Genomic DNA, 20,732 nt, shown 5'->3' with positions numbered 1-20,732 from the left:
CATATAGAAGCACTTTGTAGTTCTACAATTACTGACTGTAGTCCATCTATTTCTCTACATACCTTTTTAGCCTGCTTTTACCCTGTTCTTCAATGGTCAGGACCCCCATGGAACCACCACACAGCAGGTATTATTTAGGTGGTGGATAATTCTCAGCACTGCAGTGACACTGACATGGTGGTGGTGTGTTAGTGTGTGTTGTGCTGGTATGAGTGGATCAGACACAGCAGCGCTGCTAGAGTTTTTAAATACCATGTCCACTCACTGTTCACTCTATTAGACACTCCTACCTAGTTGGTCCACCTTGTAGATGTAAAGTCAGAGACAATCGCTCATCTATTGCTGCTGTTTGAGTTGGTCATCTTCTAGACCTTCATCAGTGGTCACAGGACGCTGCCTACGGGGCGCTGTTGGCTAAATATATTTTTGGTTGGTGGACTATTCTCAGTCCAGCAGTGACAGTGAGGTGTTTAAAAACTAATAAAAACTGCGGTGCTAATAATGATCCACCCCAAAAGTAATTTCTGCTCTGTAGTGGTCCTGTGGGGGTCCTGACCATTGAAGAACAGCATGAAAGGGGGATAACAAAGCATGCAGAGAAACAGATGGACCCTAGTCAGTAACTGTAGAACTACAAAGTGCTTCTATATGGTAAGTGGAGCTGATAAAATAGACAATGTGTGCAGAAACAAGGACGTGGTTTTAATGTTATGGCTGATCGATGTAAATAACAACACACTACTTTCCCTCCAACTGAACCTCAATCCCACTTTTAACTAGATTAGAATTTGTTCTCTGATTTGGTTATTATAGGATTCAGGAAAACTTAAAGTTGCTTGGGACCTGTTTTTATAATGCTAATAGTCTTTACCTTAACAGATAAGACTTGTAAATACTATACAGTTTAGCCACAGTACCACAGTAATGTAATGTAATAATATTGTGATGGGTAATGATTAATTAATTACTAAATTCCACTTTTACAAAGCTGTATTCTTGAGCACTAACTATTGTTTTGCTGCTTCTGCTCTTTATTGAGTGTAAACCTATGGTAATGAAAAGCTCTACATCTCTTATTAAAATGTAAATTCTAATTTGCAGCACAGAAAAATGCCACATTAGCTTTAATGAAATTAGATTTACAGTAGGAAAAAGCTTAATATTTTAGGGAAAACTTTATTCCCATTTATTTTCATGAACCAAAAAGCTTACATCCCAAAAATGTATAAAATGAGTGTTTGACAATGATTAACCAGCACAATTAATCTTAGGGATTCACTGCTTACGCAATCTACTTTGTTTTACTTAGTGTACAAGTTAACGTGAAAGAGAAGCAATAAATCTCAGGCCAGCTGCCTCACCAGAGTGTATCACATTACGTACAGCCTAAGGCACAGCTGGTCACTGATGCCTTATATTAATTAATGTTGTCAATTGTCTCAGTGTCCTGGTCCAGAGGCAATTAAACATTTCAAGCTCTGTCCTGATAATTAATTAAAGCATAGAACTGCATAGGATCCTTCTGGTAGGGATGGTTAATTAGGTAGTGTCCAATTAAACTATTGGGCCATGCTTCATGCAGTGTACAATTAAATTTGTTTTCCATTTTCCATTTACAACAAAAGGACTGAGGAAGACACTTCAGGAGGGCATCTTTAGGACCAAGAAATTCTGGCAAAATATAGATGTAATACCTGCAGTTTTTTGACAAAGATAAAACCTAATCCTTCTTTATTTTACAGTTGTCTGTGATGATTATTTTTAACCTCTTACCTCTGTACTAGGACTGGCTCGATACCACTTTTTTATGTCCAATACTGATATTGCAAATTGAGTATCTGCCGATATCGATACCAATCCGATACCGCATTTCTCCTCTCAAACAACTAAGCAGTAAAAATAGATGTCTCAATGCACCATGGGTAAACTAGCTACCTAAATAACAATGCTCAGACTGTGAAACAAATATTTTAGTTGTGGCAGTAGTAGATGATTTTTTAAAAATGCTAAAAGTTTAAGTAGATCAGTGTGTTTTGATTTCTGAATGGCTGTTGCGGATGAATTGTAGATCAGTGGCACATGTTAATGATGTCATCAAGATGCACCTTGTTACGGCAGTGAGCCGAGTGAGCTGACAATAAACAGCACTCTGTTGGAACGTATCTTTGTGTGTTATTTGCTTTACACACAAACAATGGCCTTATTTTCATTAAGCAACAGTATCGGATCGGATTACATGTTTTTTTCCTTCCGATATTCGATCCAGTGATTTGGGCCAATATCGGACCGATACCGATACAGAGTATAGAGGTTGTAGTGGGTCTGATTCATTGGGCGATGCGTAGGAAACACCCTGGACAAATCGCAAGTCCACCAAGGGCACATACAGATACATATTCACACAGACATTCACACCTAGAGCAATTTTAGTAGCTCTAATTAGCCTAACTGCATGTGTTTGTACTTGTGAAAGGAAACCAAAGTGCCCGGAGGAAAGCTGTGTGGACACAGGGTGAACATGCAAACTCCACACAGAAAGGACCCTGCAACCCAGCCAGGGAATTGAACCCAGGTCCTTTTTTTAAACATTTTCATAAAATCTATTTATTTACATTTTAGCATTTGGCAAAATCTCACCTGCTCAAGAGCTCAACAACGGCACCTGGCCATGGTAGGGCTTGATCTTTTAGCCTTAAAATGAATAGTCCATTCGTAACATCAATCATGCCATGACATTTATGACATCTACTGTACTACCTCCTCCATATGACCATTTTCATGTAATTCACAAACAAATAAATCAAGTCCTGAATATATTCACTTATTCATCTTAAGACTAATAATAGTGTCCCTTTTATTTTTTTATATGCAATTATTAAGTCCCCAGTATAACACTAGGCCATAAACAGTAAGTGTCTAATGTCACTTATAAAACGGATAGTTCCGGTCCTAAAATCTGATTGGTTGAGCCGCGTTCGAAGCCGTTGTAAAATCCCCGATAAACGCACACCTATGACCACCTCACATCATTCCATATTAATACGCCACTGAATAGAAAAAAATTATGTTATTTTCACCCTCATGTTGCTTAGCAGCACTGTTAATCGAACTATTTTGCGTCGCGGAAGAATGCTTTATTGTAAGTTTATACACAATAAATACATTTATGAATTAAACATTGTTGTATTTATTATATTTTATGTTGACCGCCGTTTTATAAAAGCAATAAGCCACTCGAGACCGTGCATTACTGTTATGATTTTAGCACGGGGAAAGAAGTTTTAAAAAACTTCATCCCCGTGCTAAAATCACAGTAATGCACGGCCTCTCGTGGCTTATTGCTTTAATCTGAGGCTGCTGGTTCCCCTCCTGGTTCGCCAGCAGAGGGCTCTCTCACCTGAGTCCTAGCTGGCTGGTGGCTCACCTGATCCTAATCAGTGGCCATCTTGGAATCTATAAAAACCCTGTTTTTTGTTTGCCGCATTGCAAAGTCTTGTATTTGCTATGCGGTGCATTTCTGAGCGTTTTCTGATTTCTCTTGCTTTCTGTTTTACGGTTTTAGTTTTGTTTGTATTGGATTGATTACCTGGTACCGACCCTGTTCGTTTTTGACTACTCTTGTGATTCAATAAACCTGCACTTGACTCCACTACCTGGTCTGAGTCTGTCTGGTGACGTTTATGTTGTAATGCATGCCTATTATTAATTTGGGGGTATTTTGCAGAATTACACCGATCAGCCATAACATTAAAACCACCTCCTTGTTTCTACACACATTGTCCATTTTATCAGCTCCACTTATCATATAGAAGCACTTTGTAGTTCTACAATTACTGACTGTAGTCCATCTGTTTCTCTGCATGCTTTGTTAGCCCCTTTTCATGCTGTTCTTCAATGGTCAGGACTCTCCCAAGACCACTACAGAGCAGGTGGTGGATCATTCTCAGCATTGCAGTGACACTGACATGGTGGTGGTGTGTTAGTGTGTGTTGTGCTGGTATGAGTGGATCAGACACAGCAGCGCTGCTGGAGTTTTTAAACACCTCACTGTCACTGCTGGACTGAAAATAGTCCACCAACCAAAAATATCCAGCCAACAGCACCCCGTGGGCAGCGTTTTGTGACCACTGATGAAGGTCGAGAAGATGACCAACAGCAATAGCAGCGCAGCTGTGTCTGATCCACTAATACCAGCACAACACACTAACACACCACCACCATGTCATTGTCACTGCAGTGCTGAGAATTATCCATCACCTAAATAATACCTGCTCTGTGGTGGTTATGGGAGAGTCCTGACCATTGAAGAACAGCATGAAAGAGGGCTAACAAAGCATGCAGTGAAACAGGTGGACTACAGTCAGTAATTGTAGAACTACAAAGTGCTTCTATATGGTAAGTGGAGCTGCTAAAATGGACAGTGAGTGTAGAAACAAGGAGGTGGTTTTAATGTCATGGCTGATCGGTGTATAACCCCAGCTATTATGAATTTTTGGAAGTCACTCTGGATAAGAGCTAAATTACTAAATGTAAATAAAAAAAGATTAATTAGGTACTATTAAATGCAAAGTTTTCAGTAGCATCTTTTTAGTCACAGTGAAAAGTTTTAGTTAAACAAAAAGGAGAAAACAAGACTAATATAATTCTATGAATAATAAAAAATTACTTACTTTCAATTAAAATGATTGACATGGCTTAAGAAGATCTAGTAAAGATCATTTAATTGTTACAGATAACCGTTCCTTTTGTTAATGACCGAGCAGAAATTGAGGTGGACAACACGAAACTGCACAATGGGTCCCATGAGATCTCATTACAAACAATATGAACAAGTCAATGCACAATGCACCACATGACTGCATTTTAATGATATAACACACTTGTATGTTCAATATTCCCTGCAAGACAGATAGTCTAGCAGTATCGTTTTTATTTTTGCATTGATTAAAATTCTTTCTATACTAGGACCTGAATTGCATTAGCATTGTGAGGCGTGTTTATGTGTCTTATTATCTGTAATAACCCAGCTAAAATAACTGCTGTTAATTCATTTGTATTTTATTCTAATGTATGCATTAGCAATACGATTCTAATTGCAGACAACTCTTCTTTTTGTCTAACTGTGCCTCCTTCACTTTTGTCTTATTTAGACATATACCAGCTGTCCATTTGGAATACACTGTCAGTTTTATTAAGCAAAACAGAAATTGATCCATGTATCTGTGCCTCTCTTATACATCAATCAATCAATCTTCCTAATCAATAATCGATTGATTAATCAATTAATTAAAAATAAATTAATTAATAAATATTATCAAAACTATCCATACACCTAATACATTACAGTCAAGTCGGAAAGTCTGCACACCCCTTTCACCTTCTCCACGTTTTATTACGTTACAGACTCATTCTATAATAGATTGAGTTCGTTCTTTTTTTGCCTTAAACATCTACACACAATCACCAATAATTACAAAGTGAAAACAGGGTTTAGAAAATATGCAATTTTATTTTACCAACAAAAATTATTTATTTAGGGGTTACATATCTGTACACACCCTTAGCCTAATACTTGGTTGATGCACCTTTGGCAGCAATTACAGCTTCAAGGCATCTTGGAAAAGAAGCTACGAGCTTGGCACACTTGTTTCTGGACATTTTTGCCCATTCCTCTAGACATATCCTTGCAAGCACTATCAGTTTGGATGGGGAGCGTCGGTACACAGTCATTTTTAGCTCCTTCCACAGATGTTTGATTGGATTCAGGTCTGGGCTCTGGCTGGGCCACTCAAGGACATTCACACACTTTCTCTAAAGCCACTCCTTTGTTCTATTGGCTGTGTGCTTCGGGTCGTTGTCATGTTGGAAGGTAAATCTTCACCCCAGTCTGAGGTCCAGAGCACTCTGGAGCAGATTTTCTTCAAGGATCTCGGTGTACTTAGCTGCATTCATCTTTCCCTCTATCAGGACTAGTTGCCCTGGTCCTGCTGCTGAAAAACATCTCCACATCATGATGCTGCCACCGCCATGCTTCACTGTGGGGATGGCATCAGCCAGGTGATGAGCGGTGTCTGTTTTCCTCCTGACGTGTTCAGGTCAAAAAGTCCAATTTTGGTTTCACCAGACCAGAGAATCTTGTTTCTCATGGTTGGAGAGTCCTCTAGGTGCCTTTTGGCAAACTCCAACTGGGCTAACAAGCCGTTTGGCCACTCTACCATAACGGTGTGATTTGTGGAGTGCTGCCTGGATAGTTGATCTTCTCGTTCTCCCACCTCCACAAGGATATGCTGGAGCTCTGTCAGAGTGACCCTCAGGTTCCTGCTCACCTCCATGGCCAAGGTCCATCTTCCCCGATCGCTCAGTTTGGCTGGGTGGCCAGGTCCAGGAAGATTTTTGGTGGTTCCAAACATTAATTCCATTTACTTCCATTTATGAATGATGGTGGCCACTGTGCTCTTTGGGACTTGTAAAGCTGCATCAATTTTTCTGTACCCTTCTCCAGATCTATGCCTTGACACAATCCTGTTTCTGAGGTCTGCAGATAATTCCTTTGACCCCCATGGCTTGGAGTTTGCTCTGATATGCACTGTCAGCTGTAGGACCTTATATAGGCAGGTGTTGGCAATTCTCAATCATGTCCAATCAATTGAATTTACCACAGGTAGACTCCAATTAAATTGTAGAAACATCTCAAGCAGTATCAGTGAAAACAAAATGCAAAGTATTAGTTAATTACTAAGAAACTGGGGACCAAGTTATTGGGGTGTTTGTGCCATGTTCACTGGAGTGATAAATATTGCAGTGTAACGCATATAAGTTATTTGGTTTGGAGTGCTAAATTGGTAAAAAAAAAAATTCTTATTCTTTTTTGGGGCTTTTTTTATGCTTTTTAAGCAAGTAAACTGACAGCGACATGTAACTTTCCAGTCTTGTTTAATATATAAAAAAACATTGTCTATTCTTTAAACCTGTGTTTATAAGTTTCTTCAAATCAGAGCTTCCCTTTGCTCTAGGTTTAAACCAAGGGGTGACATTGTTGGGTACTTATCGAGATAAGGGGGCGCCACACTAATATTACTCACCCACCCTGGTACATACCTTGTGCCGGGTGTCAATTAACCACAAGGAAACACACTTGCGCATTTACTAACTCACATTTTGGCACATTTTGATCAGACCCAGGTTTCCACAACCTACAGGGATGTACAGCACTCACTTTACTAGTTGCATTATTTTGAACCCTAGAAGAAAATTCAGAAGTGGGAATGTTATGTGATCATGATGTATTATTCCTTTTGGGTTGCTAGACATGCCTTGTCACCAAGCACTGTGGATTTCCTAGTAATGCCTGAAAATCATTTTCATTTGTACCTGTTTGTATTCTCTGCTTGCAAATATTTAGCCAGACTTTAAGCAGCAGGTCTTACCAGCAGTAATTTGACAGGTCAGATGTGTCCCAGTCTGTGCCCACTTGGTCTTGCCTTGCTAGGGTTGTGAATGCTCATTTTAACCCTCCACCACGCTATAATTTGTTTAAATGTTTATTTATGAACTAATTGCCACTGATTGCTGATTAGCACTACTAGTAATCTGTTCTGCCTGATACATGAGCACAATAGACTAATTTTGTATTGTAATTAGTTCAATTATAAGAAGAAATAGCAGAGAGAGAGAGAGAGAGAGAGAGAGAGAGAGAGAGAGAGATATTAAAATGATGCAAGCTTTCTGTGGACTATTTTTTGGAACTCAATTAACCTTTTTTACATCACATTACACACAACTAAGCCACATTTCACAATTTTGAGCCATACATCTATTCTAAACATGCTGTTCTTTGTTCCACCTTTTCACCATTCGGTATTGTCTACTGGCATTGTCATAGTTATTAGCCCAGTGGATTGCTTTGGAGGTTATAAGCACACTCAGGGGACAGAGAGCAAGGCTGGATAATTAGTTTTTCCTCCACACCAGACGGGCACACTGCTGTCACCACTAAAAATGAAAGGATTGTCTTGGCAACATGCACCATGTGTCCATCTAGAGGTGCCATATTCTCAAAGAGATGTCCTGAACATTCAAGATAGGTACAGCACAATGACAACTATAAAACAAAAGGCAGCATTACTATATTTTAATACAATTAGGTTGCATTCATCATTAAAAAAAAAAAAAAAAAAAGATCTGCTTTTTAATGCTCCTGTTTCAACAGAATCCTTTCTGATAAGGTGGAGGAATAGCATTGTATGTTTTGCAGTTGGTGCTGGGATTTAAAGTTGAATTTACGGGAAAAGCCACAAAGGTATAGATGTGGTACAATAACCAGTAAAGACATGCCTACAAGCAGCGCACTACCAAATCCAAGAATTAGCCCATAGATCAAAGGCTTTGCGGCATCCAGCATGCAATGCTGATAGGGTGGCACTGGATTCCTTTTCACTACTAAATCCAGATCCTCCAAAGTCAGGCTTCTTTCTGTAAACAGCAACATTACAAAAATACATTATTAGTTGGGTTTAGTTCTTAAGCATATTTAAAACAGCTAAACTAAAAGCATGCAACACAAAAAATATCAATGTGCACAATTATTTGTATAATGCCAGTGGCCTCCAGTTCATTATTATTATTATTGGGTTTGCGTTCTGCAACCACCTTCTTGAAATCCCACCAGATACACTGACCAGGCATAACATTGTGACCACTGACAAGTGAAGTAAATGACACCGATTATTTTTTTTATCACGGCACCTGTTAGTGGGTGGGATATATTAGGCAGTAAGTCAACATTTTATCCTCAAAGTTGATGAGTTAGAAGCAGGAAAAATGGGCAAGCTTAAGGATTTGAGTGAGTTTGACAAGGGCCAAATTGTGATGGCTAGACGACTGGGTCAGAGCATCTCCAAAACTGCAGCTCTTGTGGGGTGTTCCTGATTTGCAGTGGTCAGTATCTATCAAAAGTGGTCCAAGGAAGGAACAGTGGTAAACCGGCGACCAAGGCTCAGTGACACACTTGGGGAGCAAAGGCTGGCCCGTGTGATCCGATCCAACAGACGAGCTACTGTAGCTCAAATTGCTAGAAAAGTTAACACTGGTTCTGATAAAAGGTGTCAGAATACACAGTGCATCACAGTTGCAGGGCTGTTTTGGCAGCAAAAGGGGGACCAACACAATATGAGGAAGGTGGTCTTAATGTTATTCCTGATCTGTGTATTTTCTATGGGTCTCTAGTCAGACAATGGTGATGGCCACTTCAGAATCTTCCAGGGTATCTTCTGAAACCAAGCCTTGGTGGATTTTGAGGTTTGCTTTTGAGGTCCAAAAAGTTCCACTTTTTGTTTCATTGCTTCACAGAACAGAATCCCAAAACGTATGTGGCTTATTTATATAGTTTTGAGCATATTAAAGCCGACTTTTCTTGTGCTTTAGGGTCAGTAGAGGTGTACATATTGGAGACTGGGCATGAAGACCTTCAGCATTTAGTATGAAGCTTAGTGTGCAAACTGAAACCTCAGTCAACGGTCACAGTCAACAAACCCATAGCCAGTTCAGGTATTTGATGTGTTTTTAATCTCCAGCATGCCTGATGCAACTAATGAAGCTGTTGATTAATTGCAACAGGTGTGCTTGAAACAACATCTGGTTTGCAAATGTGTGCTCTTATGAGGGATTCTTTTCAGGGTGTTAAATAATTCTGAGACATTGCAGTAATTAAAAGTGGCAGTTTGTGTTGAGACCAGAAAAAGTTAAGACAGTAAGAAAAATGCAAATAAAAGTGCAGTTTCTTCATTTATTTTCACTTTTGAACCCAATGTATTGCATGTTTTATCAAAAGACAATTGGGACGGGGCAATTCATGGCTAGTAATAAGATAAGATAAGACTTTATTGATCCCCTTGGGGAAATTAACTTGTTACAGCACGAGGTAGGAAAAATTGCACACATAGTGCTAAAATAGCAAAATTCGAGACCATGTGAATTCAAACATGTGATTGTGTACATGTATACAACAGATGATTGTAATCATGATTTGCTACAAAAGCAGTATCCATGACAGGCTGCGTCTTTAAGGATCAAAGATGGTCAGTGGAAAAAGAAACAAGCTTTATTTTAGCTATGTCTAAAAGTGGCATCGGGTTCTCTGGACTTGGAGGCATCTGGGATGGACCAACACATTGTGGAAATGAGTATTGTGGTCAGACAAATCAGAATTGGTAATCTTTTTTAGGAAAAAATGGACACTGTGCTTCGGAACAAAGATAAAAAGGACTGTTAACATTCAGAATGATAACATTTAGACTGTCTGCAGTCTGCAGTCCTGACCTGTGTGAAAAATGTGTGAAGAATTTTAAAACTAAAAATTTAACAATGACAATCCAGTACTGCTGCACACCTTAATACAAAATAATACCTGAAACACATATTGTTCAGATGTTTCTACAACTTGATTATAGTCCACCTGTGGTAAATTCAGTTGACTGGACATGATTTGGAAAGGCACACATCTGTTTATATAAGGTCCCATAGTAGACAGTGCATGTCAGAGCACAAACCAAGCCATGAAGTCCAAGGCATTGTGTGTACACCTCCAAGACAGGATTGTATCTAGGGTACAGAAAAATTTCTGCAGCACTGAAAGTCCCAATGAGCACAGTGGCCTCCATCATCCGTAAATGGAAGAAGTTTGGAACCACCAGGACTCCTCCTAGAGCTGGCCGTTTGGCCAAACTGAGCATTCGGGGTACATTTACATTCATTCTCGGCATTTAGCAGACGCTTTTATCTAAAGCTACTTACAGTAGTGTGATAGTATGCGGTCTAAGCAATTGAGGGTCAAGGGCCTTGCTCAAGGGCCCAACAGTGGCAACCTGGCAGTGGTGGGGTTTGAACCAGTGACCTTCTGCTTACTAGTCCAGTAACTTAACTACTAGGCTACAAGTGCCCTAGAAGGGCCTTAGTCAGGGAGGTGACCAAGAACCCGATGGTCACTCTAACAGAGCTCCAGCATTGCTCTGTGGAGATGGGAGAACCTTCCAAAAGGACAACCAAGTCTGCAGCACTCCACCAATCAGATCTGTATGGTAGAGTGGCCAGACAGAAGCCACTCCTCAGTAAAAGGCACATGACAGCCCATACAGTGAAGCATGATGGTGGCAGCATCATGCTTTGGGGATGTTTTTCGGCAGCAGGAACTGGGAGACTAGTCAGAGACTGTATATAAACAAATAAAATTAGGTTGCCCAGACAAAACATGAACTATCTTTAGTTGAAACACCAGTGCATCTACTGTTCAGTGTAAATTGCATGTAGGTGTGAATTTAAATGAGTAAGTGGATGTGTTATGCTCTCCAGTCGTCTGTGTACTCCAATACCCAGTTTATGCCTACCTTGAGATGAGTGTTTCTAGGCTCTAGACCTCCATAATACACTGATCAGCCATAACATTAAAACCACCTCCTTGTTTCTACACTCACTGTCAATTTTATCAGCTCCACTTATCATCTAGAAGCACTTTGTAGTTCTACAATTACTGACTGTAGTCCATCTGTTTCCCTTTATAGTTTTTAGCCTGCTTTCACCGGGTTCTTGAATGGTCAGGTCCCCTACAGGACCACCACAGAGTAGGTATTATTTAGGTGGTGGATCATTCTCAGCACTACAGTGACACTGACATGGTGGTGGTGTGTTAGTGTGTGTTGTGCTGGTATGAGTGGATCAGACACAGCAGCGCTGCTGGAGTTTTTAAATACAGTGTCCATTCACTGTCCACTCTATTAGACACTCCTACCTAGCTGGTCCACCTTGTAGATGTAAAGTCAGAGACAATCGCTCATCTATTGCTGCTGTTTGAGTTGGTCATCTTCTAGACCTTCATCAGTGGTCACAGGATGCTGCCCACAGGGCGCTATTGGCTGGATATATTTTTGGTTGGTGGACTATTCTCAGTCCAGTAGTGACAGTGAGGCTAATACCAGCACAACACACCCTAACACAACACCACCATGTCAGTGTCACTGCAGTGCTGAGAATGATCCACCACCAAAATAATACCTGCTCTGTAGTGGTCCTGGGAGAGTCCTGACCTTTGAAGAACAGCATGAAAGCAGGTTAACAAAGCATGCAGAGCAACAGATGGACTACAGTCAGTAATTGTAGAACTACAAAGTGCTTCTATATGGTAAGTGGAGCTGATAAAATGGACAGTGAGTGTAGAAACAAGGAGGTGGTTTGATTGTTATGGCTGATCAGTGTGAATACTTGCTTAATATAAAAAAAATATATTATTATTATTATTATAGTTTTTACCTAACATGACCTATTGGTGTTATGGCATTTTGCTTAAAAATTCTGTTAAACCACTGAATATTTATTGCCACTGACATTTAAATACATTTAAAATGCAGTCTGTATGTATTCCTTGCCTTGTTTTTCAGAACAACATGGCATTTCTTCGTGATGCTCTGCCTCAGCTTGGGTTTGTGGGAGATTAGACTGCATTTTGTTTATTCGCTCATGATATTCCTCAACATACCGCTGCATGCTCAGAGCCTTGTCCTGGTTAATGTTCTTTCCCACCTCTACAAAGTGAACAACACACATATAGAACATACTTAATTCCTTCTACTCTGCTGTGTTATAGTTGATACAATTTACAACCCCAAATCAGAAAAGTTGGGACAGTATGGAAAATGCAAATAAAATAAAAATGCAGTGTTCCTTACATTTACTTTTCATTTATTAATAAAAATCCATTCCTGCATTTCAGGCCTGCAAAACATTCCAAAAAAAGTTAAGACGGGGACAATTTATGGCTAGTAATGAGGTGAACAAACTAAATAATGATGTAATTCCAAACAGGTGATGTCAACAGGTGATTGTAATCATGGTTTGGTACAAAAGCAGCATCCAGGAAAGGCTGAGTCTTTGATGAGCAAAGATGATCAGAGGATCTCCAGTTTATCAACAAATGTGTGAGAAAATGATTGAAATATTTAAAAACAATGTACCTCAAAGAAAGATTGGAAAGGATTTACATATTTCTCTCTCTACAGTGCATACTATCATTAAACATAATATAATATTATGACGTGTTTGCAGGAAGAATGAGACAAAATAAAAGCTGAAACACTAAATCACTTGGTATCCTCGGTGCCAAAACGTCTTTTAAGTGTGGTAAAAAAGAATGGCAACATTACAAAGTCGTAAATGCTTTACTGTCCCAACTTTTTTCGGAATGTGTTGCAGGAATAAAATGCAGGAATAAATGCTTATTAATAAATTAAATGAAATTGAGCAGACAAAACATGAAATATCTCAGGTTCATCCTGTCTGCAGTCAATTAAAAGTCAAAGTAAATGTAAGGAACACTGCATTTTTAACTTTTTCTGATTTGGATTGTAGAATTAGCAGTTTTTGCCAGACCCTGTAAATCTCCCAAAAAATGAAGATACCACAAGTAACAGACTCAAACTTGGCAGCATAAAGATGTAAATTTAGACTTGACACACGGTAGAGCTTTCTTGTTTAAAGCTATTTATCCACCAATTAAAATTCGGGTACTTGCAGCATGATACATTTCTAAAAACACAATTTTAGTCTCCACACATCTATGACAAAAGGATTTCCTCAGGCTGTCATTTTTGTCATTTTCTTACGTTACTTTCCCTTCTTGTAATAGGAGCTGATGATGGAGACAGATGGTGGGTAGTAAATTTAACTACATTTGTCACTTCCAGAAAACCTGTTGTCAGATCCAGTGAGCCATTTTCATTGCGGCAATGGCCAAAAACATGTATGTGTATCCAGCCTAATGCCAATCAAAGTACAACCCCAAATCAGAAAAACGTTGGGACAGGATGGAAAATGCAAATAATATAAAAACACAGAGTTTCTTACATTTACATTGACTTTTATTTGATTGCAGACAGGATGAACCTGAGATATTTCATGTTTTTTCTGGTCAACTTCATTTCATTTATTAATAAACATCCATTCCTGCATTTCAGATCCATTCCAAAAAAAGTTGGGACATTTGTCATTCCTTTTCACCACACTTAAAAGATGTTTTGGTACCGAGGATACCAAGTCATTTAGTGTTTCAGCTTTTATTTTGTCTCATTCTTCCTGCAAACATGTCTTAAGATGTGCAACAGTACTGGAAAGATCACAAAGAAGATCTTGGGCGTTCAGCTTAAGCTTGCGTCCTTGGCCTTTACGCACTAAAATTCCTCCTGCTTCCTTGAAACGCTTGGTGATGTTATGCACTGTAGATGGAGAAATATGCAAATCCCTTCCAATCTTTCTTTGAGGTACATTGTTTTTAAACATTTGAACAATTTTCTCACGCATTTGTGGACAAACTGGAGATCCTCTGATCATCTTTGCTCATCAGAGACTCAGCCTTTCCTGGATACTGCTTCTGTACCAAACCATGATTACAATCACCTGTTGACATCACCTCATTGTCAACACCTCACCTCAATTACCTGTTTGGAATCACATCATTATTTTGTTTTTTCACCTCATTACTAGCCCTAAATTGCCCCCGTTCCAACTTTTTTTGGAATGTTTTGCAGGCCTGAAATGCAGGAATGGAGGTATATTAACAAATGAAATAAAGTTGAGCAGATAAAACATGACACATCTTGGGTTCAAACTGTCTGCAAGTAAATGTAAGGAACACTGCATTTGGATGTTTCAGGTTAATCTACATATCTGAAAGAAATACAACAAAAAAAACTAGGAAAAAATATACAAAACAAGCGACAACATTGAAACCAAAAAAACAACTACTTTGTACCAAGTCCCCAGGAAAAGGAATAAGCTAAGCTCAGGTACAAAGGTAAATGTTTCTGTAACTGTGTGTGTATGTGTGCACATGACCTATGGCAATGTCAGTCCTTCTGATCTGTTGCAGAGCACGAGACAGTCTGTTGAGGTAGGTCTGCTTGCCAAAACTTTGGAGCCAGTCTATCAGAGCTGGACGGCAGTGGAAGTCTTTATCTGAATGATAAACATGAATAGAAAGTGCTCACATAGTTGACTCATTAAAGCTGGTAGTGATTACATTTTTCATAATGTGCTCTCTCATACAATTAAACAATTTTCTCCTGTCTGCTGTGCTAAATTCTGCTGTTTTATTGGTTCATTGATAGAATCATAATGCTGAACGTTTTACCACAAATTAACTTTAGTAACAATGTCACACTAAGTAGATGATTGGAAGGCATTATTATAGCTGATTGTTGTATACAGAAACAAACTTACAAACAAATAAAAACATTGTATTAAAATGTTTGTGGTCAACTGTATCTTTTCTTTGTGTAGTTCTAAAATAGTCTTGTTACATTGCAAATATTCTTATACATAGTACATGGTTAGACCAATTAACTGACATAAATACACTATATGCCCAAAACTGCCAAAACAGCCCTGACCCATCGAGGCATGGACTCCACTAGACCCATGAAGGTGTGCTGTGGTATCTGGCACCAAGATGTTAGCAGCAGATCCTTTAACTCCTGTAAGTTGTGAGGTGGGGCCTCCATGGATCGGACTTGTTTGTCCAGCACATCCCACAGATGCACGATTGGATTGAGATCTGAGGAATTTGGAGGCCAAGTCAACACCTCAAACTCGTTGTTGTGCTCCTCAAACCATTCCTGAACCATTTTTGCTTTGTGGCAGAGCGCATTATCCTGCTGAAAGAGGCCACAGCCATCAGGGAATGATGATACCGTTTCCATGTAAGGGTGTACATGGTCTGCAACAATGCTTAGGTAGGTGGTACATGTTAAAGTAACATCCACATGGATGGCATGACACAAGAGCTTCGTCCGGAATCGCATACTTACAGAGTACGTACTAGATTGGAGGAAGTATGCACTACTCGGCCGGTAAAAAAGTACATACTTTCAGTACAGAAGTATGCAGTATGCACACAACACCGCTACGTACTACGTCCGCCATTTTACCAACGTCAAGCGATGACGTGAGGACGTGATGACGTAACATCACCATAGTTACAGACTCATTACAAACTCCACTCGCCAAAATTTAGGATATTTATCGTCTTTTTGCTATTTATTTGTCTTTAAAAAATTGTATCTTATTTATCTTACTTACACTTGTGAACAGAGGACTCCGTTTTCCGCTATCTTTCTTGTTTCTTATTCCTCTTCAATCGCCTACGCAGCTCCAGTTGCATTATGGGATACATTAGTGGACCGCAAGTGTGCATCGTTTGCATACTCAAACATGGCTGCCCAATAAGTACGTCATCTGGGTACTTCTCGCGTACCTATTTATTTATACTATGTATTCGGACATACTAACCGCTCTCGCGTCCTCAATTCGCGTACTATTGAGTATGGAAGTATGCGATTCCAGACGCAGCTAAGTGTTCCCAGCAGAACATTGCCCAAAGCATCACACTGCCTCTGCCGGCTTGCCACCCTGACTGGTCTGCAGCTGTGCAGCCCCATACACAACAAACTGTGATGCACTGTGTATTCTGACACCTTTCTATCAGAACCAGCATTAACTTCTTCAGTAATTTAAGCTACAGTAGCTCGTCTGTTGTGGCTTAAAAAACAGGGGTGTCCACATACTTGTAACAATATGGTGTGAATTATTTTTAACATGTTTAGTGGTATTTAAAAAAAAAATGTTTAAGCTCCTTGTGATATATGAGCAACATTTCATCCTAAAAACCAATTTGAACAACTGGTTCATGGATTTTATCTGTGATATGCTCTATACCTAGATCCCTCTGTCTGCGGGAAGGCAGTCTCAGTACGTTCTTCTCCTCAGACAGGCGGTCAAGCTGGTTAAAAATGTTCTCCTCTGGGTGAGACAGGGTCAAGAGAAGCTCTTCACACTCATGCACTGTCAGCAGATCCACCAGTCGCATTAGCTGATGTGTCCCCATGTTCTCGTCCACTGAGACCAGTAAACAGTTATTGTCAGTTTCTTTACTTCAACACATGCGTATAAGGACTAGAACTAAACTGCAGTGGTTGTAATACACTATAATACAGCAGGGATTCTCAGGGATCCAAAACCTCCTTGTTTCTACATTCACTGTCCATTTTATCAGCTCCACTTACCATATAGAAGCACTTTGTAGTTCTACAATTACTGACTGTAGTCCATATATTTTTCTACACACCTTTTTAGCCTGCTTTCACCCTGTTCTTTAATGGTCAGGACCACCACAGAGCAGATATTATTTAGGTGGTGGATCATTTTCAGCGCTGCTGGAGTTTTTAAATAATGTGTCCACTCACTGTCCACTCTATAAGACACTTCTACCTAGTTGGTCCACCTTGCAGATGTAAAGTCAGAGACGATCGCTCATCTATTGCTGCTGTTTGAGTTGTCATCTTCTAGACCTTCATCAGGTTTCACAGGATGCTGCCCAGGGGTGCTGTTGGATGGGTACTTTTGGTTGGTGGACTATTCTCAGTCCAGCAGTGACAGTGAGGTGTTTAAATACTCTATCAGTGCTGCTGTGTCTTATCCACTCATACCAGCACAACACACACTAACACACCACCACCATGTCAGTGTCACTGCAGTGCTGAGAATGATCCACCACTTAAATAATACCTGCTCTGTAGTGGTCCTGGGAGAGTCCTGACCATTGAAGAACAGCATGAAAGGGCGCTAACAAAGCATGCAGAGAAACAGATGGACTACAGTCAGTAATTGTAGAACTACAAAGTGCTTCTATATGGTAAGTGGAGCTGATAAAATGGACAGTGAGTGTAGAAACAAGGAGGTGGAGGTGTATGTCAACACACGTCAACCTTGAGTAAAATGCCTTCTGACTCTTGGTTAATATGCAAGAGCAGAAGAAAAGCAGCACAAAATGTATCAGGGATATGAAATCAAAAATTAGCCTTAGATAATTTCTGCAATCTTGCCTTCCTCCAAGCTCTATGCAGTGCCTAATTATGTTGGATAAGCTTTTAGAGAGATATTGTGGCTGGCCCTTAATATTGGCAGAAATAATGTAATTAGAATCACTTATTTAGTTGATAAGAAATGACAGCTGATGTCTGTTGTGTAAGTCCAATATCAGAGTTAGAATAATATTATATACATTTTTTAAACTACATTTTATACATCACTAAATCATTTCATATAATGTGATTTCATGTGAACCATCTTTACAAATTTATTTTAAAGATGAACACGAATTAGGTTTAAAGAAAAAATTAAAGGACATTTAAAGGAAGAACTTGTTATTGAATCAGAGTCTGTTATTGTTTTACTTATAATTTTAATTTAATTTTATAATTTTAATATAGTAAGAAGGAACTTTTCTTGGTTTAAAAGAAACAGTACACCAAAGCAGAATCCACCTTTTTGTCACTTGGGATACAACTGGCAGCCACAATGGCCTAAATCTGTTCTCTATGGCCACAATAAATGCATTATTTATATAGTCATTTACTGGGAATTGCAGTTTTAGGTGTTACAGACTAAAATACCCCAAATAAAACAGGTTAGGAAACTCAGTAAATAAACGTTTACTACACACTCCTACACATAAGTTATCTGTAGGTGTATTAGCCCCCCCCCCCCACACACACATTCTAGTTCATTCATAGTGTAGCTACTTTTACAGCTGAAAAATCACATCCTTTGTTATTACATGGCAGCACAGATTCACATTACAGCTATGAAATGTAAATCATGTGACTATGTAATACAGTGGTACCTTGTAACTCAGTGTCCTCTAAACTCAAAATCTTTGAAACTCAACTCTCTTCGTCAAGAAATTTGTACCCTTAAACTCAACATTTACCTTAAACTCAACATGTTCAGCTTTTTTAAAATGCATTTTCTCCCTTTTTCTCCTTATTTTTAGCGTGTCCAGTTTTTACCCAATTGCATTATGCTTCCTCTCTACTGGTGCTGACCCCCGGTCCTGACTGAGGAGAGCGAACTGACACACGTCCCCTCCGATACGTGAGCAGTAGCCGACTGCATTTTTTCACCTGCACCAGCCGAGTTTATAAGCGAATCAGCCCTGTGCACGGAGAGCCACACCCTGATCAGCATTATTCCTCTACTCTGTGCAGACGCCATCAACCAGCCAGCAGAGGTTGTAATTGCATCAGTTATGAGGTCCCTATCCGGCTCCCACCGTGTATGAACAACAGCCAAACGTTGTTCATATAGCCACCCAGCCCAGCCGGATGGCAGAGCTGAGATTTGATACAATGTATTCGAAATGCCAGCTCTGGTGTGCTAGCATTTATTTAATTTCAAATTAAAAACGAACTGTCGCTTTGTTCAGCGTTCGGCTTGAGCGGTGCAGTAAGATGTCATTAAAGTGCGCATTTGAGATGAATCTGCACTTGTGTGGAATAACCATCAAATCCACTCTGAAAGCATCCCCATGTATCTGTGTTTAGCTGGATTTTTCTCCTGTTTCACTTTTAAACTTGTGTTATAACTTGGGATCTAAAACGTTTATCGTTAAAATAAAAGCTTAACTTGACAATGTATTAAAAGGACGACATACTGTAGAAACACTAAACCTCTCTTATTATTACTGCTCATAAGTCTCTCCACTAATGAAATTTGCTTTTTGTTTTAGTACAATGTCATTTTAAGCTTTGGTGAAGTAAAGTGCAGGTTTTGTGTTATTTCCAGTGTTTAAGTGTCAAAAACAACCCCATTATTTGACATTAGCATAAAATGTATGCAGTTCTATGGGACCATGGAACACATTAATAGGTTTCCCATACATCCTTATGGGAAGAAAATACTCAACGCCACTCCCAGAACCAACTGACGTTGAGTCAGGTACCACTGTACCTTCTCATATCAATATCTCACCATAGGTGTAATACCTAATTACAGCATTAAACAAGTACGTCAGAAAACCCCTCAAATATTCAAAAACTGAGCCAAGCTGTCATTTCTCACCTGCATCTTCACTGAGACTGGGGTTGAGGAAGAAAGAAATTAGGAAAAGTACAGAGATTTGCATCATATCAAAACCTGTTGTCATTCAATTAGTATTTTTATTTGAATCTCTGTGTTCCATGATTATTAAAGGTCATTATTTTTTGTATACAAATGAATAATTTGTAATGTAACAGTACTGCATGTAATAAGCACAAAGCCCTGTCTTCAAGAATTGGTTTCTTAGCCCTTCTTTCTACAGCAAATTCTTGCTCTTTGCATAGATGAACCTTGGCTATTAAAACATCTAGCGTACGCCCCAATTGTATTATCCTACATATTGCAAATATAGTAACATTCTAGGGTGAGATTTTTTGTCATACATCCTTTAAGTATCAAAATATGCATTGTAATGAATGAAAAGTCATTTCTGCCCACAGCTGTGGCAACCTATAATGATTCTCACTGGTGCAAGAGAAGGATGCAGAACCTATAGTACCCACGAAAGACAATAAACCTTGGAAATGGTACTACTTGATTTGCAGTTTGCACATGGTACTGTTTTATTTGCACAGCTTTAAATTGCACACAGTGTCTATAACTGCACCTTTTAGGCTCTCCTTCTTTTAGTTTTTGTTCTGTTAGATGTCTTATATTTTTATTTTATATATATATATATAATCTTATACTGTATATATATATATATTAGGGCTGTCGTTAATTGCGTTAATTAACGTGATAAAAAAAATAGAGATTAAAATGTTTAATCAAACTATTTTTATTGGGCTTTGTTTGTGCCACTTGAAATATGTGTC

At 39.1% G+C, this 20,732-nt stretch overlaps 1 protein-coding gene across 1 annotated transcript; it reads right to left on the bottom strand.

The window, feature by feature from the left end:
- Positions 1–8,116: 8,116 nt before the first annotated feature.
- On the bottom strand, positions 8,117–20,015 carry LOC134333752 (transmembrane and death domain protein 1-like). The gene is made up of 5 exons (XM_063015893.1): positions 19,939–20,015; positions 16,756–16,935; positions 14,878–14,997; positions 12,417–12,572; positions 8,117–8,472 (listed from the first exon to the last, which is right to left on the bottom strand). The coding sequence occupies exons 1-5, from the start codon at positions 20,003–20,005 to the stop codon at positions 8,189–8,191; spliced, it is 807 nt and encodes a 268-aa protein (XP_062871963.1). The 5' UTR covers positions 20,006–20,015; the 3' UTR covers positions 8,117–8,188.
- Positions 20,016–20,732: the final 717 nt, after the last annotated feature.

Source organism: Trichomycterus rosablanca, chromosome 19, assembly GCF_030014385.1.
Source record: "Trichomycterus rosablanca isolate fTriRos1 chromosome 19, fTriRos1.hap1, whole genome shotgun sequence".
Lineage (NCBI taxonomy): Eukaryota > Metazoa > Chordata > Actinopteri > Siluriformes > Trichomycteridae > Trichomycterus > Trichomycterus rosablanca.
This window is presented reverse-complemented; position numbering and strand designations above follow the sequence as displayed.

Coding starts and splice junctions, on each gene's coding strand:
- LOC134333752 (XM_063015893.1), bottom strand. CDS start 20,005: ATGATGCAAATCTCTGTACTTTTCCTAATTTCTTTCTTCCTCAACCCC. Junction 16,936..19,938: donor CAGTCTCAGTGAAGATGCAG/GTGAGAAATGAC, acceptor TACTGGTCTCAG/TGGACGAGAACATGGGGACA. Junction 14,998..16,755: donor CCGCAGACAGAGGGATCTAG/GTATAGAGCATA, acceptor TTTATCATTCAG/ATAAAGACTTCCACTGCCGT.